This window comes from Podarcis vaucheri (assembly GCF_965113315.1).
Source record: "Podarcis vaucheri genome assembly, chromosome: 6".
NCBI lineage: Eukaryota > Metazoa > Chordata > Lepidosauria > Squamata > Lacertidae > Podarcis > Podarcis vaucheri.
In genome coordinates, this window is record NC_138764.1 from 61,858,969 (window position 1) to 61,884,527 (window position 25,559).

General features: G+C 43.1%; 2 protein-coding genes across 7 annotated transcripts in view; one reads left to right on the forward strand and one right to left on the reverse strand.

Moving 5' to 3' along the window:
- PACSIN1 (protein kinase C and casein kinase substrate in neurons 1) overlaps positions 1-9,048 on the forward strand; it is a 56,502-nt gene extending 47,454 nt beyond the window's left edge. For 3 of the 4 annotated variants that reach the window (XM_082226870.1, XM_082226869.1, XM_082226868.1), the window contains 4 exons: positions 186-309; positions 961-1,091; positions 1,202-1,395; positions 3,112-9,048. In XM_082226870.1, the coding sequence (XP_082082996.1) occupies positions 186-309; positions 961-1,091; positions 1,202-1,395; positions 3,112-3,221 (559 nt within the window). In that variant the 3' untranslated portion in view covers positions 3,222-9,048. The remainder of the gene's footprint in view (positions 1-185; positions 310-960; positions 1,092-1,201; positions 1,396-3,111) is intronic. The other variant, XM_082226871.1, reaches the window with a different exon arrangement.
- A 284-nt stretch (positions 9,049-9,332) lies between these two features.
- Positions 9,333-25,559, reverse strand: part of SPDEF (SAM pointed domain containing ETS transcription factor) — a 31,021-nt gene continuing 14,794 nt past the window's right edge. For all 3 annotated transcript variants that reach the window (XM_082226879.1, XM_082226880.1, XM_082226878.1), the window contains exons 2-6: positions 18,989-19,480; positions 16,301-16,498; positions 15,812-15,859; positions 13,822-13,962; positions 9,333-12,909 (exon numbers count right to left, since the gene is read on the reverse strand). In XM_082226879.1, the coding sequence (XP_082083005.1) occupies positions 12,731-12,909; positions 13,822-13,962; positions 15,812-15,859; positions 16,301-16,498; positions 18,989-19,454 (1,032 nt within the window). In that variant the 5' untranslated portion in view covers positions 19,455-19,480 and the 3' untranslated portion in view covers positions 9,333-12,730. The remainder of the gene's footprint in view (positions 12,910-13,821; positions 13,963-15,811; positions 15,860-16,300; positions 16,499-18,988; positions 19,481-25,559) is intronic.

The window sequence follows — 25,559 nt, forward strand, 5'->3', positions numbered from 1 at the left end:
TGCACTAGCTAGCAGCAACTCTCCAGGGTTTCACAGATAGAGAGGAGCCTTTCCGAGCCGTATCTTAAGATGCTAAGGATTGGACTTGGGAGCTTTTGTATGAAAAGCATGTGCAACAGCCCTTCCCCAGTCGCTGCTTTTGCCACATTACTCATGCCCAGTATTGTATGTCTGTTTGAAACAAGCAGTTATGCTAAGGTGTACCGTGAGCTGGAGCAGACCATCCGTGCAGCCGATGCGCAAGAAGACCTACGGTGGTTCCGCAACACTAGTGGCCCAGGAATGCCCATGAACTGGCCTCAGGTAGAGGTAAGAAACTGTCCTCTTACGCCGAAACCAGGGGTGGCTGCAATTCTGTAGCTCAGTATAATCCACACCAGGGTTTCCCAAACTTGGGTCTCTAGCTGTTTTTGGACTGCAATTCCCATCATCCCTGACCAGTGGTCCTGCTAGCTAGGGATGATGGGAGTTGTAGTCCAACAACAGCTGGAGACCCAAGTTTGAGAAACCTTGGTCTACACTGACTAGAAGAGTCTTTCTGGGATTTCAAACAGAGTTGTCTCCCATGCCTACCTGGAGATGCAGTTGATTGAATTTGGGACCTTCTGCATGCAAACAGGTTCTCTACCACTGTGACCCTTCGCTTTATGTCAGGTAGGCTGTAGCCTACAGATTCAACAGCTGCTGGTCTCAGTGGGTCTCTTGAGCTTTGATATTCAGAGAAGCAATTTGCCACCGAATGCTAGCTGCTGAGGAGCAAGAGCAGGAGAGGATACTGCCTATGTGCCCTGTTTTTTTGGATTCCCAGAGGCACCCAGTGGGCCACTGTGGCAGAAAGGAAAGCAAGATGAAATAGGCCTTTGGCCTGATCCAGCAGGGCCCTTCTTATGATTAGAACTGGGGGTTGGGAGAGCAGTGCGACGCTGTTAAGAATTCAATGGTACATTTCCTTGGCTGCAGGAGTGGAACCCAGATGCAGCAGCACAACCAGTAGCAAGGAAAGAGAAACCTCCCAAAAAGAATGAAACCAGCAACACATCCAATGCCAGTGGGGGTGGGGAGGCAGTAGCACAAGCTGGGGACCGCGGCAGGTGAGTATGCCAAGAATCCTGGGAACTGGAGGCCATTGAGTCCCATTGTGGTTAGCCATCTCCAGGGGCTTTGTGCTATCGGTCCTCATGGTGCCCTATTGCATTGCCAGCGTGAGCAGCTATGAACGTAGCCAAGCCTACGCTGCCGAGTGGTCAGACGATGAGGGCGGCAACACCTACAACTCCAGCGAAGCCAATGGTGGTGGCAACTCCTTTGAGGAAGAGCCAGCTGCGAAAGGCGTGCGTGTACGAGCTCTGTATGACTATGACGGGCAGGAGCAGGACGAGCTGAGTTTCAAAGCAGGTATGTCTTAAGATTCGCTAAGTGGTGATGGCTGAGATGAACAGATGGCAGATTGCTGCCTGGGCTAGTGCTGTCTCACGGATACTGGCCACAACCTCCTTGTTGTCTATATGCTCTGGTAACCTCAAGGTTAGATTACTGCAGTGCGTTATACATAGGGCTGCCTCAGAAGACTGTTCAGAAACTTCAGCTATTGCAAAATTTAGTGACCAGGTTGCTCATTGAACAAGACAGGTTGTGCATATTACACCGATCCTGGTCTAACTGCACTGGCTACCAACTAGTTTCCAGGCCCAATTCCAAGTGCTGGTTTTGACCTATAAAGCCTTAAACGGCTCAGGGCCGCCTCTTTCCATATGAACCTACCTGGACCCTGAGATCATCTTCTGAAGCCCTCCTTCGTGTGCCTCCTCCTTGAGAGGTCCAGAGGCTGGCAATACGAGAACGGGCCTTCTCTGCAGTGGAGCCCCATCTTTGGAATGCTCTCCCCAGGGAAGTTCACCTGGCTCCTCCATTATACACCTTTAGGCACCATGCAAAACCCTTCCTCTCTATTCTGTGTTTTTATATCGTTATTTTATCCTGTGAACCGCCCTGAGACCTGCAGGTATAGGGCGGTATGCAAATTTAATTGGTGGTGGTGGTGTAGATGTTCCTGCAGCCTGTACATATGTGCTCTCAGAGGTGCTGCCAGGTTTGCGAGGACTCCAGACAAGACACTTTCTGTAGGGTCTCCATTTCCCCGACCTTTCATACCACCACCTGTTACCTTGGTTACCCCTCCCTGACACTGTTGTTCCCCTTTTCGTGTTTGGTGGGTGATGCCATTTGTACCTAATATTTTAATGTAAAACAGCCTTGTGAGACAGGGCTTATTCACACTACCTTTTGTGCTGCACTTCCTAAGCACGGGTCCAGGATTTCTAGGTCTGTCTCTCCGGGGGCACACGAAGGAGGCACACTTGCCTGCCCCACTGCTTTCCCCAAGAAAACTTGCTGTCAACCCTGAATTGGAACAAATGGCAATTGGGTTTTCCATGGATTGCAAATTGTTCCAATTCAGCATTAAAACACAAGTTTTCCCAGCAAAAGCGGTGAGACTCACAAACTGCTCTAACACAGACCTAGAAATCCTGGACCTGTGCTTAGAAAAGCGCAACACAAAACAAAATGTTTCTCCCTGCGCAGAATTAAGGTAAAGGGACCCCTGACCATTAGGTCCAGTCGTGACCGACTCTGGTGTTGCGGCGCTCATCTCACTTTATTGGCAGAGGGAACCGGCGTACAGCTTCCGGGTCATGTGGCCAGCATGACTAAGCCGCTTCTGGCGAACCAGAACAGTGCATGGAAACGCCATTTACCTTCCCGCCAGAGCGGTACCTATTTATCTACTTGCACTTTGAGGTGTTTTTGAACTGCTAGGTTGGCAGGAGCAGGGACCGAGCAACAGGAGCTCACTCCGTCACGGGGATTCGAACCGCCGACCTTCTGATCAGCAAGTCCTAGGCTCTGTGGTTTAACCCACAGCGCCACCCGCGTCCCCTGTGCAGAATTGCACAAGGTTAAATATATGCTGAAAGCAACTGAGATGAGAGATTTGGAGCAGAAAAGTGGACAGTTGGGAAAGCACCCCTGTCCTTTGGTGCCATTTGCCCGTTACTGCGATAAATTGACAAGGAGCTGCCAATTTCAAATTTGTTCTTCTCCTTCTTCTAGGTGATGAATTAACCAAATTAGGTGAAGAAGATGAACAAGGCTGGTGCCAAGGGCGTCTGGACAACGGGCAACTGGGTCTTTATCCAGCTAACTACGTGGAGTCTATCTAGTTTTATCGTGTTCTCCTCACTGCTGTCAGAAAAACAAACCAACCCGCTGTCATCGCCTATCTCTCTATTCCAGCCAAGTAGCCATCTTGCCGTCCCGTCACCCACGCAGCACAGTTAGAAATATCCAAACATATTTTCCGACCGATCTTATTTTTTTAATAGACATTTCTGAAGAGTATTTTGTGATGGCTTTAATCTTTTTATTTTCTTCCTTTCTGTTTGAGATAATGAGATACGAAAAGGTCGACACTGTCTCTGGAGGGCTTCCTTAATAAGTGAAAGTCAGGACCTCAAGCCCTTAAAACCTGACCAACAAGGCTTCTGATTGGTTGGTTTTTAAGGTTAATGTATTTGTGATCTACCCTGCAATTGGCCTGAAAAATTATGAAATGCTGGGGCCATTAAATCCACTTCACCCTCTCTGAATAGATTGAACAAGTAAAAAATAGAGAGGATTTGTTATTTGATTTATTATTCCTGTCCATTTCCCTTCTGCGTTTTCTTTCTTGCCTATTCCCGTTTTGAAAAGCAACAAGACAACTGTCTTCTGCAAAAAGCCTCAGTCAGTGTTCTTGCACAGTAATATTCTACTAGTCAACTGATCATCCTGAGCCATTGCATTTGCTGAAGTTATTGTATGCATATGCTATTTAAATCAAAGGGTTCACCACGCAGAGCCCCAAGATCCCATTTCCCCCATATATTTGGAGCATGATAAGGCTTCTCCTTCTGCTGACTGGAGACATACTGAAACTTTGAGCTCAAGATGGACACCCTATGCAAATAATTCAAGTGTCCCTCACTTGCTCCTTTCTCCCAGTTTCTTTTACTGAACTTGGGCTCCATTATTGGGAACCTGATCAGTTAGTGGTGGAGCAAATGCATCCCTTTAATTCAAAAACAACACAGATTTCTGTGCTGTTTCCATTCTGAGAGGTATCTATTGAAGCAGGAAAAACAATGAGATGCAAACCTGTTGAAGCTAATTTAGGCTGCCTGTATAATCAGACAGACCACCAGGCACTCTTTGACAGATAAATTCATTGTTGTGATATGGTCCGAAAACCTTGCTAGAAAGTGATGATTTGCCACAGTTTTCATTCTTAAACAAGATTGCCCTTTCAGTTTCTACAGGATGCCTTTGGAAACATATACTTGATTGGAATCCAAGCCTTTAGCTATGGAGAATATAACAACAACTGCCCAGATGTTGACTGGAAATTTCATAGTGTGAACAGGGTTAAGTTCGCCAAAGTGAGGTAGGAGGCTGTATCTCTGTATCAACTGGGGCGGGAAAACCTACGTAATTAATGATTAAGGAAACAGGAAGTTGTCAGTGTGATATCATGCAATATATGATGCAGAAGGCGTTCAGCAGGTGAGATGTGTGGCTAGTAATAGATGCCAACGCTGGTGCCAGGAAGAAGTATCCTTAAAGTATTGGAAAGTCCAGTTGGATTTCTGTGCACATTGTGATATTAGCAGCAATTGTGTCTGATTTTGTGCATTGATTTTAAACAGTTTGGAGCCATGGAAGCAGTCAGCTGACCTAAGGATAGCAGAAAAGATAACCAAGACTGCTGAGAAAAGTTTGTTCTAAAGTGAGGTGCTTTGTCCCTTTCTCAGGCAGTATAAGAAGACTGCTAAAAGGAATATTTGTGATTGAATCCCAGATAAAGCGCCAGATCCATGTTGAAGCTCCCTCCTGTTTGGAAAAAGTATTCATTCCACAGAAGTGGAAGGAAGGAGTTTGAGGGCTGGCCAGGATGTGTCAGCTGAATTTCTGTGTTTCCTTCCTGGGCCTGAAGTTAGCACTTCAGCTCTTTGAGCTGAGGACAGTGTGAATGGATGCCTAGAGTTTAGATTAAATGTAATCCCAAACACTTAAAGGTCCATGTCAGCGGTGAAAGTGTGTTCAGTTTGCTTCAGCCTCCAGAAGTAGTCTGTGTTCATACTGGAAACGAGAAATTAGTTGGTTGGGATAGCTATGTACCTCATAGATTAAGGAAACTGGTAAGAAGTTAGCATGCTCCTAGACCAGGGGTGGAGAACGTGAGACCCAAGTACCAAGCCTTCCAGGCCTCTCTGTCTGTCCCTCAGAACTCTCCTCAGGCCACACACCCTCCCTGGCCCTGCTTTGCACTTGAGTAGTTTTCCCTGGCTGGAGTGTGCTCTTGAACTCCGATAGTGTCTCCTGCTTATCAATATGGAGAATAAAATTGGTGTGCATAGAAACTAGTCTGCTGTACAAAGGTAAACTCTACATTTGTCACTCCGCCCACTTTTACCTGTGGCATGCAACCCTCGGAAAGTTGTCCAGAAAGAATGCAGACTTCAGGCACGAACAGGTTCCCCACCTGCATTCTAGATCAAAGGGAAGTGACATTTCCCTACCTTTCCCCATCCAAATCCCTCACAGTTGGCACAAAAGAACCACCTATCTAGAGCTGAAGAAGCTATCATAGGAAAAATTAGCATAGGATGACAGTTTCCTTCAGTCATTGCTCTGTTTGGCCAAAGATATCATTGAACAGGGATCTAAACTTTATGATTCAGGAACCCTTCGGTGCCAGTAAATGAGGATCCTTCATTATTTTTAAGTTCTCTACCATGCTTAATAAGTTGAATCTTCTAGCAAGCCTTTGTCCTGTCTGAGAACATGAGTTTGAGCCCTACAAGGATCACGAAAGAAACAATATATTTTGTACCACCTAGATATTGGTTAACTGACTTTGGATGTATCCCTGCAAGCATAGGTGAGGCCACCATTTCTCTATAGGTGATTTGGTGTAAAATTCATCACTAGAAAGTCACATAGTAGATTCAAGCATTTCAGTGGAAATCTCTCCAATCAGAGTAACTAATTTCTGGTATTCAATGGGAAAAAATTATTGGATGGAAGATGCTTTTTGTTAATTACAACATTATTGTGAGACACCCTGACATCTTTTGATGAAGGGTGGTACATAAAACAAATAATAATACTTATGTTTCTTTATGCACTAAATGCTGACCTGAATCCACCATTCCCACATGAAGGATGAAGAAGCAAATGCCAGTTGGTTCCCTCCAGTGTAATCATTCCATGAATGGAATGAACTTTTGTACATGGAAAGAAAGTTGCACACAGAGGAGTCCTTCTGCAAACAGAGCTATTCACAAAGTGATTGTGTGTGATGCAATATAAATAGGGAATTGATATGTTAAACATAATTACAACATCTGATCTAAAGGGAAGCAAAATTGTTGCTGGTGACATTTGTGGAAAAGTAGAATTAGATGAAATTAAGGGGGGGAGCAAATTTAATTTGATTATCTTTAAGAATATCTTTGTCCAAAAAAACCTCAAATGTAAAGACATTCCTTCAAATCTGTTTACTCACAAATTGTTCAGTTGTTGATTTTTTTAAATAGCTCCAGTCAGATAGGCTTTTAAGAAGTTGCATTTTCTTCTCCAAATGTTAGGAAGCTGAAATAATCACAATTTATTTCTGTATTCTTATCTTCTCAGGCTTCCTTACCTTGGCAAAATTCTTGCCCTTTACTCAAATACATGGGTTCCTTGCAGCCTTTTTTTCCATCCGAGAAACTAGAACAGCTAATGATAAGGTAGATTAGAGTGAAGTCTCAGCAGTTCTTTTCTCAATTTCTCTTCTCCATGGTAGCACAGTGTACATGGTGCATATCATCAATGCTGCACATCACCTGGGCTTGACCCAACTTTGGTTGACATATTTCAAACCGATGGAATCTGATGATTCCATCATCCAGCTACCTCCCATTGCCTAATTTGTTCATTTCGCATATCTCACCTCAGAGTGCTCTGCTTCTGTTTACCAGAAGGCTCCTTCTTTCATGTCTGCTTATAGTACACTTTTATTAACATTCCTCTTCCAAAGTGTGCTCATCTACATTGGATTCATCCGGCTGGGGACCCACAGATGCTTATGGCTATTGTAGCTTAGCTAGTCTATATATGAGTCTTCAAATCTTTCCTTGAATGCCCCCAGTCATCCCCTTCCCCAAGTTTCTTTATATAGAGCCGCCATCCTTCCTCCTCCACTGCAACCTGTATATCTTACAAATTATTGGAGCCAGTGAACCAAGTGTTGTTTCTGAACAAAACATGCTGCATACTGGATAACATAGACAATATTTTTCCGACCTTCAACTTTTGTTTTGTTTTGTTAGGTTAAGGAAAACTTTGAGGAATGCTGTTGTCTCAGCAATGCACCTGTTCTTTTTTGTACATTGATTGTGTAATTTAAAACAAAAAGGTATATATATATATAATAAATATATATATATATATTGTGACTGTATTACTGTGTATACAAAAATGATAACTGATCTATGTAAATGTTATATGGATTTTAATTCTTGTTTGATTCTCGTACTCTTTAACATCTCCTGATGTAGATGTAGCTGTCATGTTTACAAGATGAGCTTCATGCTGAGGTTGATCAGGTCACTGGGGTGGAAGGTGAACAAGGAGTAGTTCTGACTCCTAGATTAGTGACTAGCTGATGCTGCACTTCCAACTTAAATTAGATTTCACTCCAAGTTCAAACTCAAGACTTAATTTGAACTCCAGCCCAAGCCTGATACTAAGAGCAAGCCACTGACTTGCACCCCATCTGACAGCTGGATAATATGGCTCACGGTTTGACAAAGTTCTGTTTTCTTTTTGTTATGCTCAGAAAGTTCTGAATATACCCCATTCTTGTTCCAACAGGTAAAGCTGATCTTTGGTGAGGGTAGCAGCAGTTTTCACATGAGGCACTATTCCCTAAGTTGTCTCACTCTGCATAGAAAGCATTGCATTTGGACATCCCTGACTGCTGAGCGGGAATCAGAAGATGCAAAGGGGGAAAACCAATGGATGTGCTTTGCTAATGGTAGAGGATGAGGAAGAGTTAACGAAAGCCTTGATTCTGGCGCGAGTTAAGCCTCTGCTGCCACATCCCTGCACCGTTACCCCCAAGGTATCAAAAATTAATGCTAGCATGACCTAGGAGCCCTCACCCCAGTTCTTAGAGAGAAGAAAGCAGAGATTTGCTTGTTAAGAGAGCCATTTACTGACACTGGAAGGACTGATTCTCATGCCCATCTCTGGAACGGTAGCTGTACTAGTTCAGAGGCCGCCAGTGGCACACATAGAGGCAGATGGATAAAGGCAGGCGCATGCAGAATTCTCTGTGCATTAACTTTTAGCATGCCAACCTCTTGGGAGTAGCTTTTTCAGCACTTTCAACAGCACCCTAAAAGTCAATGCAATTCTTTGCAAACCCTTAGCCTTCACATGCTTATGTCCTTGTAATGAAACGAGGTGCCCGAATCACAGTCTGCCTAGTGGCTACCCTCCTGGAAGTGCTCTTGAGAATCAGCAGTAAGGTTTCTGTAATTGTTGTGTGGGCCAAGGGCCACATAGTGAATGCTGGATCCGAAGAAAAGCTATGGTCCCTTTGTCTACTCCAGGGGCTGTCAACCTGGTCCCTACTGCCCACTAGTGGGCATTTCAGGATTCTAGGGGAGTGGTAGGGGGTTCTATGGTACAAGCTGACTTCCATCGAGCACTGGTGGGTGGTAAGGAAATTTTACCATCAAGAAAGATGTATGGGTGGTAGGTATAAAAAGGTTGACTATCCCTGGTCTACTCCTTCTGATTAAAGCCCTGGGGGGCTGGGGGAGATTGTTACTGTCAGCAAAGCTACATACTAACAGATGGAGAGTAATGTATCTGTGTCATGCCAGTCTGCCTCTTCTTCCATAAAGAGCAAAAACTATACTTAAGAAAAACAATAATAAAAGGATTATTTTATTCATGCACAGTGTGTTTAGCTTTGTTGCTGTGGGCAGAGATTCTAGGGAGGGATCAGGTTTTATGACACAGGAAACGGAAACTCAACATGGGTTGACAACATGCAACAGAAAATAGTGCTCCTGTGCCTTTAACAGATACCTCTAGCAGGAATTCAGCAGGTGCAGTTGGGTTCCTCAAGTGCTGTAGTGATGGGCAAAACTGTATCTGCTGTTAAAGGTACAGGAGCCCTTTATCACATTCGGTTTTCACAGCTGCATTAACTGACAGAGCACATTAGGCAATCTGAGTTGTTTTTAACATTTTATTTTTTGAGCACTTATTTTCCAGGAAGCAACTATTCCCTAGTGATGTCTTTCCTCAGCACTGTGCTACAGCCAGGTATTTACACTCCCAACAGGTACTGTACGTCCTTAGGACCCATAGGTCGCATATGAATAGATGCATATCCTCAAGAAGCAACAACCGCCTTGCACACTCTAATATAAATCTCTCATCACCACCAACCTCTTCTGCTTGAAGCATCATAATTTATTGCAATGTGGGGAGGAAAAAAGGTGCTTTTTGTTATGCCAGACAATAGCCATACAGTTCCATTTTCTTTAAGCGTTTATCATAATTGCCTGCAGCTATTTTATTTGCCAGATGCTTGCTTGCTGTCTTCCCATTATGCACTGCAAGGATGTGGTTGACTCTCCCAATCTGTACATTTCCATTTTACAAACGGCAGCAGCATCTATATTGTATACCTCCACTATAAAGAAATTAAGCATGGCATTCAACCAATAGGCCCATTGAAATGAATAAATATGGCTGTGTTCAATCCATTGATTTCAGTGGGACTTCTCTGAATCAAACATAGTTGAATAATACCCAAAACGGGCAAATTTGATTGTGTTTTTTCTATAAAAGGATCCCACCTGCTAATCACATATTAATTTGTCTGCAAACCAAGGAAAAAGCAGTTGCATAACAGCTATTGGAAATGGGTTTTTAAGTATGTATTTTTTATATGGGTTAGTAATTTCATAAGGACCTTTGTCTCTAAATCCTCCATTTAAGCTATGAGCTGTCAAGAAAACAAGTGTAAAAGAAAATCATTTTGAACACAAATTAGTCAAAGGTTGAACAAAATGCACATTAAAGATCATAGGAGTAGTGGAAAGCTGCATCCTGGATTTTGCAAAGTAGGGTCAAAACAATTTACAGAGAGCTACACTGACAAGGGAGTAGGGATGGGCAACCCAGACTCTTACACTCATCCCCCAAAATGATTCTTTGACAAGCCCCATTACTCACCTACTATTGTGTCTCAGCGACTGACAGTTGTGAGAGAGTCACTCAGCATTCTTCAAGGCCAACTCATACTGACCTCTGCTCCATAGTGAATTGAATTAACTCATCCTGTTCTGAAAACCTGAATAGCAAACTCTGAGACAACTATAGGAGGCTACTGCTAAAATGAAGACTTGTCCCCTTCACCCAAGCCCATGGAAAATTAAGGTGGGTTTGCTGTGTCTCAAACCCATGTGAAGAGAATTCTGTTAATGAAATGACTGGGCTAACTCTGAGATGAATTAGCAAGGGAGCAACTTGACCTTTTTTAATTGCTGTCTGTTGTGCAGCTCTTAAAAGGCACAGGAGCCCCTCCAGAAAGGAGGATGACAACTGCAACAATTTGGTTAGGCAGTTTCAGATAACATTTGGCAAAGAATTGGTCTTGCACCTTGAGAAGGCACTTAACTTCAGATTCAAAGACTGTCTACACAAAGTAATAATTTGCACTAATATTTTGAACGCACACACACAAAGGTAATTTAAGCTACTATGCATTATTCAGTACAGTAAACAGATTCCCTTGTACCCATTCTGGCTATTTATTACACAAGTCTCAATGTTGTGCTTGTTCCATGGTATTAAGAGGAACTTCAGTCTTCTATTCTTTGGTTGCCCGGACAGATTTTTTTCAACAAGGCCTGGTGATTTTGCCAGGATGTCTGCAAGTAAAACAGAAGAACAGAAGGACCACACACATGCAACTATTCCCCCACATCCTCTCAATTTGCAGTGTGAGGTAAATAATGTGCATGGCACATCCTTCTTTGCCTTGCTGTTGTCCATCCATCCGAGTTACAAAGTGCACACAGTTGGCTTAATTTGGCACAGGCAATTTTGCAGGCAGGGAACTGAGAGCATCTGAGTGACAAGAGAGTGATTCATGGAAAGCCACCCTGTGAGACTGGGAGGTGCTCTCTAATTCCCAGCATTAGCTACTGAACCGCAACAACAACAAAAACCCAGCATCATATTTTCAGAAAGTCAACAGCAAAGGCACTACGGCTTTGTCCGTTCTTGGGATGGTTGCCATCCCCCAGGGATCAGCATCACACCACCTTATATGATTGCCAGCAGAACCATGAGAGCCTAGTGGTGGCACTGCTTTTCTCAGATTTACCCAAATGCTAAGCCAGTTGGCCCCTGTAAGCATGCAGGTGCCAGAGTGTTCTAGTCTTGGGTCAGCATGAGCTCTGCCAGAAAAGGACTGTACACGATCCTATTGTCTTTCCTCTCAAGCCAGGCTCATTCACACACTGAGAATGGGTGACTCTGTCCTTCTCCTAACAATACCCCAAACAGTCACCATTCTTATTCATTGACTATATGAGAAAGTGGCTGGTCCATTAATACCAAACTTGGGTAGGCTTTCTGAGCAGTTCCCTTGAGCTAGCCTCATACTCTCTTCTTAATCATAGACCCTATATAGTATTGCAAGCCAAATTCTAAACCGTTGCTTACATCATACCTCTTATACTGAAGATTACCCCTCGTTTGTATCAATATAAAACTCCATATCTCCAACATCAAATCCCAAGCCGTTGTGCCATTAGTAAAAATGGGGGGGGGGGTCATGAGCAAATCACTCAGATTGTTGTCTGTCCTCTGCCATAGCAATTTCCTTGTCTCATAATAATTTTTGCTTTCTGCTTCATAAGCGGACAGCAAAGGAAGATCAGAGGGTATTGGGGCATTCAGACAACTCAGAAGTTTGCACTGCAGCATGACAGAATATGGAACAATACAGCACTGATGATTAGGCTATGAGGTCCTTCCCAAATGCATTTATTGCAAGATCTGACTCGTTTATGAGCGACTTTGAGAGATTTGCTCCCTAGTTTGCATTTAGCAAAGTTGCAACCCCCCCCCTTTGCTTTTATGCCTACCATATTCTACCAATGACTTCACTGGAAAGGAAGCAACATCTGCTGGTTAGAATCAAGTCTCTCTCTACTGTTACCCTTCCTCCTCCTCTTGAGTTCCCATAAGCATGCAGCTGGATATGTATAGAGAATATGTTTAGATAAATGTACAGAAAGGAAAAATTTCCTATATGCAAATCTGTGAACCTCCAAATGAAGCATACGTACTTCATACACATTTCACAGCAGTTACTTCTCTTTGCTGTTTTACTTTTACAATAGTAGTTTATTTGTTTCCTTGTTCTCAAGTAACAAACAGGGGTCTCATGATTATTTGGAAGTTCAGCAGACGAATCCAATGGGCTCCTGCCTCTTGTCCAACCCCTGACTTCATCTGCATTTTAAAATTGTTATATTGCAGAGGTTAAGGGGTACCACGCTTCCAGAAGTCCTCCAGCTCATAATGTAGTCAGTGTTTCTGAATTTCTTCTTCAGACAGGGTGTACAAACTGGTAGACCAGGCGTTGGGAGATGTCTGGTTTCCTGATGATCCCTTTCTTATAATATTGCCGGATGGAGCGACTCAGCTTGTCATAGTTCATAGCAGGCCGGTTCTTCCGGATTCCCCATAAACGAGCCACCTGGGCGGAATCTTCGATCTTGAATATACCTAGAAAGTAAATATGAGAAGCAGCAAGGCCAATTAAAGCATTTGTTTTCACCCAAATCTATTTACAATCTAACCGTAATCAACTCCCAGGCACTGTAACAATATTTTGAATCGGAAGAGTGTCTAATTGAAAATATAGCTTGTTTAACAGACAGCCATTAACATCAGGCTGTAGTAAAGGAAGCAAAACTCTGTTGGTGTCATTGAGAGACCCACACCTTTTGGCACCTACCCCCCTGGAGGATTTCTGCCCCAGCTGGTCATTATAAGAACTTGAATCTAAGAGCTTGACAGAATTCCATTTTGAGCTCCTTGTGACATGTAAGCAGGATATAAAAGAATCGCTAATTAATAAATATTATTATTGTCAGCCCCATACCTCTCTAACTCTGGCTCCAGCTGCCACATCAGATGTTGGTCAGAGACTGATCTTGTAGCTGAGTTTGCATATTTCCTCCTCCCTCCCAATCTATTTATCTTTAGTGTCATATCTGTTTAGACTCTAAGTCCAAGTACAGGGCTGTCTTTTTCAGTGATGTTTGAGTGATATTGGAGGACTTTTTAGCTGAAGCATGGGCTTCAAAAAAATACTTTTAAATAAATAAATAATCAGCAGCAGAAAAGAAGTTTTAAATGACCTCATAAGCACCAAATACTGCAAGAGAGCTTCATAGGAATAGGTCACATATCACTTAGATATGGAGAGGCACAATAGTAACCTTACATATATGAATCATGAGCAATGGAGGTCAGAGTTTTCACGCCAATGGTTTAATATGCCTGGACATTAGAACCACCACCATAAAATATCTCTGAGTTTATGATTGCATGAATGAAACCTGGAGATGAAGGCCTATGCTCCTAAGTCAGGAGGTGGCACTGAAATTTCAAGAAGGAATCAACAACACTCACCTTTTTCCTTATTAAGCCAGCGAATGAAGCGTCCATAGTTATGGGGTTTCAGAAGAAGCTCTTTCAGAAACTGCCACAGGTGAATGGGTTGGCCGGAGCATGATGAGTCCACCTCACTGTCTGTCCAGTTCTCTTCACTTCCTATAGCAACAGAGAACCAGACCCAGTTAATGATCAGAAAACCCAAATTACTATGGCCAGGAGGCAGATTAGACTGCTACAATGCACTTTGCACAGGGCTGCCTTTGAAAAACATACAGCAATTTCACCCAGTAGAGAATGTGGCAGTTAGGCCTGTGACTGGGGGTAATGGTTGGGAGCAAGTGACTCCTTTTGCAAGAGCTACACTGGCTTCCTGTTTATTTCCATACTGAATTCAAAATGCTGATTGATACATTTAAAGCACTAAATGGCTTAGAATCAAGCGGGCCAAATGATCACCTCCTTCCATATCAGCCTGTCTGCCCATAAATACCCACAGTAAAGGCTCTGCTTTCTATCCCACTAACATCTCAGCTACATTTAGCTGAGATACAAGAGAGAGCCTTCTCTGTTGTTGCACTGTTGGAAGATTCAGGACAGATGTTTAAAAGTACTTATTCACACAGCACATAGTTAAACTATTTGACTTTTAGAAGACATCTAAAGGCAGCCCTGTATAGGGAAGTTTTTAATGTTTGATTTAAAGGTAAAGGTAGAGAGACCCCCTGACCATTAGGTCCAATTGTGGCCGACTCTGGGGTTGCGGCGCTCATCTTGCTTTACTGGCCAAGGGAGCCGGTGTACATCTTCCGGGTCATGTGGCCAGCATGACTAAGCCGCTTCTGGTGAACCAGAGCAGCGCACGGAAATGCCATTTTCCTTCCCGCCAGAGAGGTACCTATTTATCTACTTGCACTTTGACGTGCTTTTGAACTGCTAGGTTGGCAGGAGAATGTTTGATTTACTGTGTTTTAATTTGTTGGAAGCCACCCAGAGTGACTGGGGTAACCCAGTTAGATGGGCGGCGTATCTATCAATCAATCAATCAATCAATCAATCAATCAATCAGGAGGCAGTGATGGCCGCTAACTTAGATGGCTTTGAAATAGGATTAGACAGATTTATAGAGGGGGTGTTTATTGATGGCTACAAGCCATGATGGCCAGGCTCTGCCTCAACAGTTGGAGGCAACAATGCTTCTGAATATAGTCAAACCTCGGTTTCCGAATGTCTCGGCTGCCGAACGTTTTGGAAGCCGAACGCCGAAAACCTGGAAGTGAATGCTTTCATTTCCAAATGTGCACTTCCGAGGTGCATTTCTCAATTTTCCCCATTGAACTTTCTGACAGGCCTTTGATCCTCAGTTTTTTTAACATTTTGGAAGCAGAACAGACTTCCGGAATGGATTACGTTTGAAAACCGAGGTTCCACTATACCAGTTGCTTCTGAAACTACAGAAAGGGAGAGGGGCTCTTGTGCTGGAATCTATCTTGCTGGTTCCCCACAGACATCTGATCAGTCCCTGTGAGAACAGGATGCTGAACTAATGGGCCACTGGCTGATCCGGCAGGCTCTGCTTACATCTACCTAGACTGTAGAACAGCCTTCCCTTCCTGGTGCCCTCTGGATACTTTGGCCTACAAGTCCCATCAGCTCCAGTCACCTGTTTGTAAGCTGCCTTGACATTTTCGTGGAAAGGTGGGGTACAACTATTTTAATTCTAATTTTAAAAATCACCCCAAAAGAATGGAAGTATATATTTCCTCTTTTTGCCCAACAGCAAGAAGACAACACAATAAGCAGGACACAAACTGGCATCTGCTACAAGTCATACTGCGATTCATTTGTATAGTGGCTAAAAACACCACTTGGTTTCCTGAACCTCTTTATCTGCACCCCAATCGCTTCCCAGCTGTTTCTACTCTCCTCCCCACACCATTCATTCATTCATTCATTCATTCATTCATTTACTGCTTGCTTTGGTTACATGCAGAAAGGGTGAGCTCACCACAGTAATGCATCTCTCCAGGGGCAGCTTTCTCCTTCATCCAGGCAGCTGGGAAACAAGCACAAATGTCACAGGGTGGTCCAGTGGTCTGGCCATTGCACTCTGATGGGCCCCGTTTCCCCACACCTGAGGACCTCAAGGAAAGCACTTGCTCATAGATTTGGATGGAAGGAAAACCCCAGTTCCCTGCTGTGTGACAAGCCCATCCACCCTACATCATTTCCACTATTGATTGCCTAACAGAGAAATAATTGAACCGAAAGACTTGCTGTTCCATCAGGCTGAATGCTGGCACAATTTCAGTAAACGTGGCCATAAGCCAATGGCATGAAAAGTTCCATCAACATAAATTATTTCCCTTTCCCTGTAAAGGCAGCATTGGTTTGCAGGAATAATTTCTCAGGTAGTAATAGGAGATTGCTAAGGGGGGAAAAAGTTCTGCTTTTTAGCTGCAATATATATATATTTTCCAGCTCAGTCTCTAGATACCTGACTTCCATATGTCCAGATGAGCATGCAGGACATCCCCACATGCTGGGGATCGCTGACGGAACTGCTCCTCAGACATGGCACACAGGTCCTTCCCACCCAGATCCTGGAATGATTTCCCAATCTGGGGGAGCCTGTATTGGTGTTCTGTCCACAAGATCCACTTCTGGACATTCCCTGGACTCCAATCTGCTGGGTCTATAAGAGAAACAAAGAGATATATTCCCCCCAAAACACCCAACAGTTTGTATTGTCTTAAGTATAATTCATCTACAAAGAAAATGCACAAAGCATTCTTGATGACCATCATTAGCAGAGGAGAACTTCCCCTATGTTCTGGTTTGTCCACAACTCTCAAAGGTAGATGTGTGGGGAAACTCCCCATGCTTGAAATGAAATTTATTCCAGACCTAACACATTTTGGAGCAAATCCTTCCTGTGGGACACTACTAATGTGCCAATGACATAATAAGGAATTGAACCATGAGAATAAAATGTAAACACTTTCTCAATGTCTCACACTGAAAGAATATGAAACAAAATTATCATTCTGCTTTTTTTAAATAAAAAAAATATACAAAAGCTCAAATTGCCTCATTTGCCAATGAATAGTGACAGAGAGTTCTTTATCCCATGCCTTCTGCTACAACTTTTGCTGTATGGTTTTTAAAGATCTCCAGCCAATACCTCTGATGCCAGTGTGTGATCTCCAAGCTGCCATTTTTCATGGTATAGCATTTGTTTATATCAGACAGAAACCCAGGCTACATACACAGATGACTGTGCTTCCACTACCGGTTTGGGAAATTGCATACACGTGTTAGCCACAGTCAATATCTATCCTGTTGCTTCTTACGAAACATTGCATTTTGATGCATTTTCTCCTAAACCGCCTTTGATTCAAATTGAGAAAAAGAACAACAGTTCAAGATACAGGTAGGTAGCCGTGTTGGTCTGCTGTAGCCGAAACAAAATAAAAAAAATCCTTCCAGTAGCACCTTAGAGACCAACTAAGTTTGTTACTGGTATGAGCTTTTGTGTGCATGCACACTTCTTCAGATACACTGAAACAGAAGTCCTAGACAGTTCAAGAGCCACTGGGATGGTAGAAGTAAAAAAAATAATCAGTACTGATAGTTGTAATGGTGCATTCATGTCATAATGTGTGCTACCAGCTGTGAAGTCTTTCCTTATAGCTCCAAGACAGCAGAAAACAAAATCAAATAAGTCTTCTGCAAGTCACTCAGGAGTTCTATGTGGGTGAACAACAATGCTAATTCCAGGGCAAGTGGGGAAGGTAGCAAGACACTGGTGCCTAGAATAACACACTCAGCAGATATGGGGCACAATATTCTGATAAACATTCTCACATCCATTCCCAGAGACTTCTCCAATCCTCCTCATACGGAGGGAGGGGACATTGACGAATCAAGGGAAAGGGAAAGGAAGGAATGCTGCTGCATAATAAGCCTGTGGCTTGATAAGGTCTCGAAGGACTTATCCCGAATGGTTAATGAATACAAACCCCATCCTGCTTCATATTTTCCCAGTTGACAGCACCCATTTCAGGAGACACAAAACTGTTGGACCAACCCAGTATCTTTCCCCTTGGCCTCTGCCTTTTGAGTATGTAGAGCTTCACAGTGTGAAACTCCATTCCCCTCTGCAGCTAACTGTAATCAGAAGCATGGGTTATTCCCTGTTCTTTCCCTTAAAAAAAAACCAAACCACAGAATCGAATGGGAAATGTGATACTGAATATTTTGCAGAATTTGGGGGGTTTGGGTGACAGAATATTTTAGATCACAAATTCTTAGTCTTTAGAATTTGACATCCGATGTCAAGGAGATAAAGAAGTGCACAACTTTTAGAAGACATGTGAAGGCAGTCCATTATTGGGAAGTTTTTAATATTTGACGCTTTTTATGTGCTGGAAGCTGCCCAGAGTGGCTGAGGAAGCCCAGGCAGATGGGTGGGGTGTTATTATTAATGGGATTTGCAACCACTGTATTCTGTTCTCTGTTTCATGGGCTAAAGGTCAACATTTGGCACTACAGAAGTCAATAGAGTTTTCACAGATTTCAGTTGGCTTTAGATGCTTGAGATAAACCAATGATTAAACAGAGCAGGCCCCGCATAGGCCATTCTACACAATATCACATTTAGAATGCTTTCAGGCCCCCTTGTTACAGAGGTTGAAAGCAAGGAGGTAAGAAATCAGAGGCAGATTTAGGGAAGTGCGGCTGGTGCAACCGCAGGGGGCGCTGCAACTATGAAGTAAACCAGAAGGCAAGAGGCAGGGGGAGGGCACCAGTGAAATTTGAGACCCCCAAGGTCTGCCACTGAGGCAAGGGCCTATTCAATACATTCTCATGCCAACCCCAATGCAGTTTTGACTCATGCCCATTGTGGCAACTCTATTCAATAGCCACATTGCACCATCAGCATATATGGTATCTTTCACAGGCCACATAAGCAGTGGCCTGAGACTAGCATGGGACCCGCCAATGTTAGGCAAGCAATATTGACTTCTGCCTACAAATTTGCATCATTGCATGGAAATTAACTCAGCAGCAGCAGCCACACCACTGCCCTCTGCTGCATAAGTATTTCCCCCTCGGTGGGCTAATAGGCCTTCCTAGCTAGGCCTCCCAAGCAGTAAAAGAAGAGGATGCTCTAGGCACTCACCTGCGGCGATATTGAGAAGCTTGCAAGCTGTTTCAATGTCCTTGAGCACTTCACCCACCACCATACTCTGCACTTGCTCCAGGGAGTGTTCTTCCAGGTGAAGACTGGCTTGGTAGTCCATATCAGGTGTAAGGCTCAAACCTTGACTGTCAATGATAGGGCACTGCTCAGGTTCTTTAGGTACTTCTGCCCTGCCGCCTTGGCTGCTGGGCTGCTGGCTTTCGGCCAGACCCTTTGGAACCCAGTTGCTGTCGTCTGGGTAGAGCATATCAAAGTACTGCAAGCAGAAGGTGGGTAGGGTTTGCTCGGGTGTGGCAGGAGGGCTAGGACTGTCAAGGGACCTCCAGCTCTGGCTGTCAGGGTCTTGGGCAACAGGCAGTTTCTCGAGACCAGAATACAGCAAAGGATCTTGAAGGGTGACCCGGCTGCGCGGCAGAGCAGTCAAACCTTGGTCAGCACTGCCCATCACTCTGCACAGGTTTGTCTCCAGATCTGTCATCAAAGAAAGGGAGAAGGAAGGAGGGGGGGCACAGAAACCCACACACCAGTTAGAAGGGATGGTTTGATAGTAATTTCTGCATTTCTGCCCAGTGATCAGGCACAATGGAGGAGAGCTAAGCCTGTTAACAGTAAAGAAACCACCAAAGAGTCACTCTGTGGCCAAAGAGACCTCTAGATGAAAATAGGTTAAATAGCTCTTCATGAGCCCAGGCAACTTCTCTTCTGGGTCATTTGGCAATAAGAGGGCAGGGGAAGGAATCCTGTCAGGAAGGGCAAAGGGATAATCAAATGCAGAAGAGAGAGTTGCCCATGGTCAGGATCAGATAATATCTTTATGGTGAGCAACAGCAAATCTCTTTCTACTTTCCTGAGGGTGAGAAAGGAGGAGGGACCAAAACCTTTAACATGCCGAACCCATCAAAGGGAACTTGTCAACACACGACCCAAAAAATCACAGATGGGCTCAAACCACATTCAGTGCTGGAGTTTGGAAGTTCAGTCTGGTGTTTTATTTTGTTTTTTGGGATGATAAACTTGCGTCTGTATTCCTGTTTGTCATCCTTAGTCTGCACGTTGCCTCTCAAAGGAGCACCTTGGTTGCAGAGCCAGGTTATTTCTATGTATTCAGATCTACTCCAATGGTGAGACTTCCTTACAGTTTGTTTGCTTGCTTGCTTGTTTGTTTATTTCATAAAATTTATAGACTGCTTGATTGTTAAGAAGAAAAAGCCTTCAAAGCAGTTTACAAAGGATAAAACAGTAAAATCAAGAAACAATTGCAATCCTACTTTAAAACATACAAAAAAATTAAAGAACTAAAACAGATCAAAATTACCTCAACTTTCTAAGAATCTCAATAGTTTATTCACTGGTGTGTGTGTTTAAAAGAGAAATCAGATATGATCATGTAAAATGCTATTGACACAGGGGCTGGGACATGCCCGTGTTACTCTGTGAACCTTTACATGTTTAGGGGTCAAAACAAAATCTGTGGTGTCTATTTCACCCAGATGAAGGGAAACTCCTGCTTATGTGAATATTTACACATCTTAAATTGCCCAGCAACTAGAACTGTGGCTAAACTAACATTTTAAAATGCCATTGGGGTGTAATGCACAGCTGACAGCCCTGCAAGCAAAGGCCAGATGCTCACATGGTACAGAGACTAGCATCTCATACTGTCTTCTTCTGGCCAGGTATTCTTTCTGCAGTTTTAATGTCAGAATGAAATGGAAGGTCAGCTTGTCAGGGGAGGTCCTCAAACAGCTACTTTTGAACTATTGTTTTCAGAAAATTTTCCTATCTATCCCAGGTGAGATATCAGAATAAAGCCCATTGGGATTATTTGAGAATCATTATTTGTTTGCACTGCTATGCAGACAACAACTTGCTTGCTCCCTGTGATATGCTGCTTTTCCTTCTAAGATTAAAGGGCCCAGGTATGGACCACACACAGTCCAGTTCTCAATAGCTTCTCTCCTATTCCCTTCATAAAGCATAGTGAGATATTGAAACATTCTGTTTTCTTTTTAAAAATCACTCTAGTCAGCCACACTCAAGCAGAAGTGTACATAAAAGAAGAGCACTTCTTTGTGGTGTTAAGTTACTGGACACATGTGTGCATGCAGACATAACATCAAGGCTGAGGGATATTTATGTGCAGGAGTTAATTGGACATCAGTGGGGTATCCAAAATGTACACAGATATAATAGAAAAGACACTGTAAAGGCAACACACCTTGATAAAAGATTGCGGCTGTTGAGTGTGAACTCACACATTTGCCCTAGTTTGTTGCAATGTCTTCTTGTGCAGAGCAAAAACTAGGGTCAAATCCATACTATACATTTAAAGCACTCTTATACCACTTTAACAGTCAAGGCTTTCCCCCAAGAAATCCTGGGAACTGCAGTTTGCAAACGGTGCAGGTCTACCACAGGTCCCCTAACAACTCTCAGTGACTTCTTGGGAGGTTTGGCTTTTTGAAGACATTTTCCATCAAACTGGGAATAGGTGAGGTGGTATGAATTGAATGCATCATACCATCAGAGCTTCCTCACTAGATTTTATTAATTCTCCACTTGCTGTGAAAAGTAGATTTGATTTAAAAACAAAAACAAAACACCTGCTTGTTACAGAAAATAATGTTTTGGTATCTTATCAAGTATCAGGTGGGTAAGTTGAACACATTCAGAAGGCCAGAGTGGATGCACATAGGAGAACCTAGAGTTTGACTTTGAACCTAAACACACCTACCTGAAACAGGTTATTTATTTCCAAATAATCATGCACTAAGTTCCAAGAATCAAGGTTTCGGTGAGACTGCAGAATGGGCACCCCCACAGCCTCAGACATGGCTTAACAATGCTTATGAAGGTGGGCACAGGCAAATGTCATAGAAATATTAGAAGTACAGATCTGAGACTAGCTAAATGAACCAGAATCTTATATAAAGATGGCAGCAGAGATAATGGAACCCAAATCTCTTAAATCTCAGTCACTGCAGTATCCACATTTGGCCTGGTACAATCTCCCTCAAAGAACTGTCCTATACACAACTTCGTCATGAACCCAGGATGACATCTTATGGGTTATTTATTCACAAACATTTCAGCCCTGAACTCATGATCTGAATGAACTTTCTTTTATTTTAATCTGAGCTTTGAAACATCACACCCATCTGTCTTTGGTACAGAGAGGCCTGGCCTCAACAGAGAAAGGGATGAGCCTTCTGAATTTCCATGGCAACCTTGGGAACTGTCACAAACCAAGCAGAAAGCCTGGCTGTTCCCTGAGGCTTTAAAGGTGGGAGGGAAAAGAATCACTCTGAAATGAGAGTGTGGTTAAAAGGCTGCTGCTGTTGAGGCTAGGATATCCAAATGTGTCTGGAGTCTATAGCTTACAAGGCCTCTTCTTTTTATTGGTATCGCCACACAACCCTCCCCGTCCTCAAATTGTACTATACTCTCTGTCAAGGAACTCTAGAATTTTCATGTGGCATTTCAGAAATCGTGACTCAGTGCTAGTAAGAAGCATAGCAATGGCCAAACCCAATCATACAGCAATGACCCTAACAAAAGTAGCATACATTTATTTTATTTGTTTGTATTCAAGCCAACAATGTGTATACAGTGGTACCTCGGGTTACATACGCTTCAGGTTACATACGCTTCAGGTTACAGACTCCGCTAACCCAGAAATATTACCTCGGGTTAATAACTTTGCTTCAGGATGAGAACAGAAATTGTGCTCCGGCAGTGCAGTGGCAGCAGGAGGCCCCATTAGCTAAAGTGGTGCTTCAGGTTAAGAACAGTTTCAGGTTAAAAACAGACCTCCAGAAAGAAGTAAGTACTTAACCTGAGGTACCACTGTACTGCTTTTAATCTCTGTCATTTCTAGCAGCACACAGGACTGCTAAAAACGAATAAAACATGAGTTCAAACTATTAAGCCACAAATTTTCAACCACCACATGCCAACCAGAAACTATTATCAATTTCATGTCAGCAAAATAAGGATGAATGGCTTTATCGTCAGAGAGGTGGGAATATTGGTATGAGGAAGGGCACTGGTTCATTGCCTTCATGCCATGACTTATTTCGGTATAGCATTTTGGGCCACCTTTCAGGTTCCTGGGAATCACTGCTCACATTTAAAAACAGCAGCAGAGGAATCTCTCGAGCTTCCTGCAGCCTTCTTTGAGCCAAATAAAGGTACCCTTTGTGTAAGGGTTTTATTTGCAGAAGTGTTCTGTACAGTACGTTACTATCTTTGCTCACTTCAGTGTGCCAAAAAAATTCATTTCCGTACTGCTGTTTGTAGCAAGTTTCTGCCCAAGGGCTGGACCCATATTTGCTCCCCAACATGAATGCTATATCGTAAATAAGATATAATTAAATGTCACCACTTGCTGCAAGCCAGAGACCCGTTGCTGGCCAATGAAAGACAAGTGGAAGAGGGCATCTTACAGTTTGATTTGTTCTTAAAGCAACCCAGGCCTGCAGGTTCCTGCCACTTATCACACAGAGCGGTCCAACGTCTCTAATTTACAGCTACAGATATTTCCTAATTATCTCTGGGAGGGATAATTAAATGAAATTAAAAACTCATGTGGATCTGCACAGCTACAGCTAAAGACAAGATACGTTACAGATTTAGAAAGTGGGGCACTGGGGAGGTAAAAGGGTTTTCCAGCGATGACACAAACACATGAACCGTGGAGCTCTTTAAAATAAAAATAATAAATAACTGCATGAGTTGCTGACCTCCTTTGATCACTATTAAATCCTATCTCTTACATGGCATGTTATAATTGGAAAATTATAATCATAGCTGAAATTAATACCCATAGTTAAAACCAAAAAACCAAAAAAAGATTTCAAGAAAACTTTAGCATTTGATCATTTTTTTAAAAAAACTGCAATGGTGTTTGTACTAATCAAAGCACAATGTAAAAGGCTGACATTTCAAAAGCCGTATCTCTGTCATAGATCTGCGAAAGTTTGGCTCTTTTTGCAGAAAAAGCAAATAAAAGAACAACTTAACCTAAGCAAAGCAAGCACTCCGTTCCTTCCTTGCACAGGCAGTACAAGTTGGTTTCAACTCAGACTTGCTGGCACAGTGTAATTTCTAATGGGCAGGTAATTCAAACACAGCACTGACAAATCAGGCACAGATGCTCAAGGGATTGTTCAACTCAAAGGCTTCCATTAAGATAGAAGACTGTGACCTTTGGAGAGCTCCCGGTGAAAATACAAACTGCTGACAATATATTTAGCCACATAGGAAGCGGCCTTATACCATTTATACTACATTTAGCCCAGTATTACTACTCTGGTTGGTAGGAGCTCTCCAGGGTCTCAGGCAGTTCTTTCTTTCCCTATTACTTGCTACCCTGAATGTTTTAACTAGACATACAGTACCAGGAATTGAACCTGGACCCATCTGCATGCAAACTGCATGCTCAGTTACCACCAACTTATATTCCACCACCGCCACCCCCAGCCCTCAATATTTGAGAAGACATATTTGTGACTTCTAATATTATGGGAAGTAATATTTCTACTGGCACCACTTCCAGCAACTATGATCCTGCAAACTTCATTAATGCGCCCAAAATGTTTACTCTTATTTAATTTCCCCCTTGCACTTCTCTCCCACCTTTCTTCCATCATGGAACCCAAGGAACAATCGCCCATCCAGGCACTGGCCAGACTCAAATCTGCTGTGCTCCTGCAGCCTCACATGCCTTCAGACCATACAGCCTCACTGGGTTCATTCCTCACATACCCATCCCCCCAAATTATATCACCCACTGACACAAGTTTTGACAAAATGGATGTCTCTGCTGCTTTCACATGGGAACATGTACAATTGCTCACAAATGTGGCTGAACCCACCAGGTGTCTCTCTCTCTCTCTCTCTCTCTCTCTCTCTCTCTCTCATTCTGTATTTTTAGTGCTTTATCCTGCAAATAATGCAAGAAAGTGGAGGACAATCTTAAAATAAGACTATGCTTTCAACCAAATGTTCATGCAAGATACTGGCATAAATTTTAATGTTCCTAATTAAGCTGATGTGAGCCTAGGCAGGGGAAATTGGAACTTCACCCAGATATGAAGGTTCAAGGAAGCCTAGCCTTATTCTATTCTATTCTATTCATTATAGTATTGATAAAGATCATGCTTGAAGATGCTTCTTCTAATTTCCCTGGATCTATATGGGATCACACGAGATCTTGTGAGATTTGTTGGAGTCGATCTGAATCAGTGTTGGAAAACAACAATTGGGGTGAGGGGGAGAGAATTTGTGCCTGTACAGGAAATTCTAGAAGAGAGAGGCGTGTGAATCTTTATGCAACATGCTCTCTTAAGTCCCAGAATGTCCTGGTTCTTGTTGGCAGTTCCACAGGCAGGAGAAACCAACAGAGGACAGAAACAGGAGAAAGGGAAAAGCAGAAGCCTAAACATTAGGAAGAACTTCCTGACAGTAAGAGCTGTTCGACAGTGGAATTTGCTGCCAAGGAGTGTGATGGTGTCTCCTTCTTTGGAGGTCTTTAAGCAGAGGCTTGACA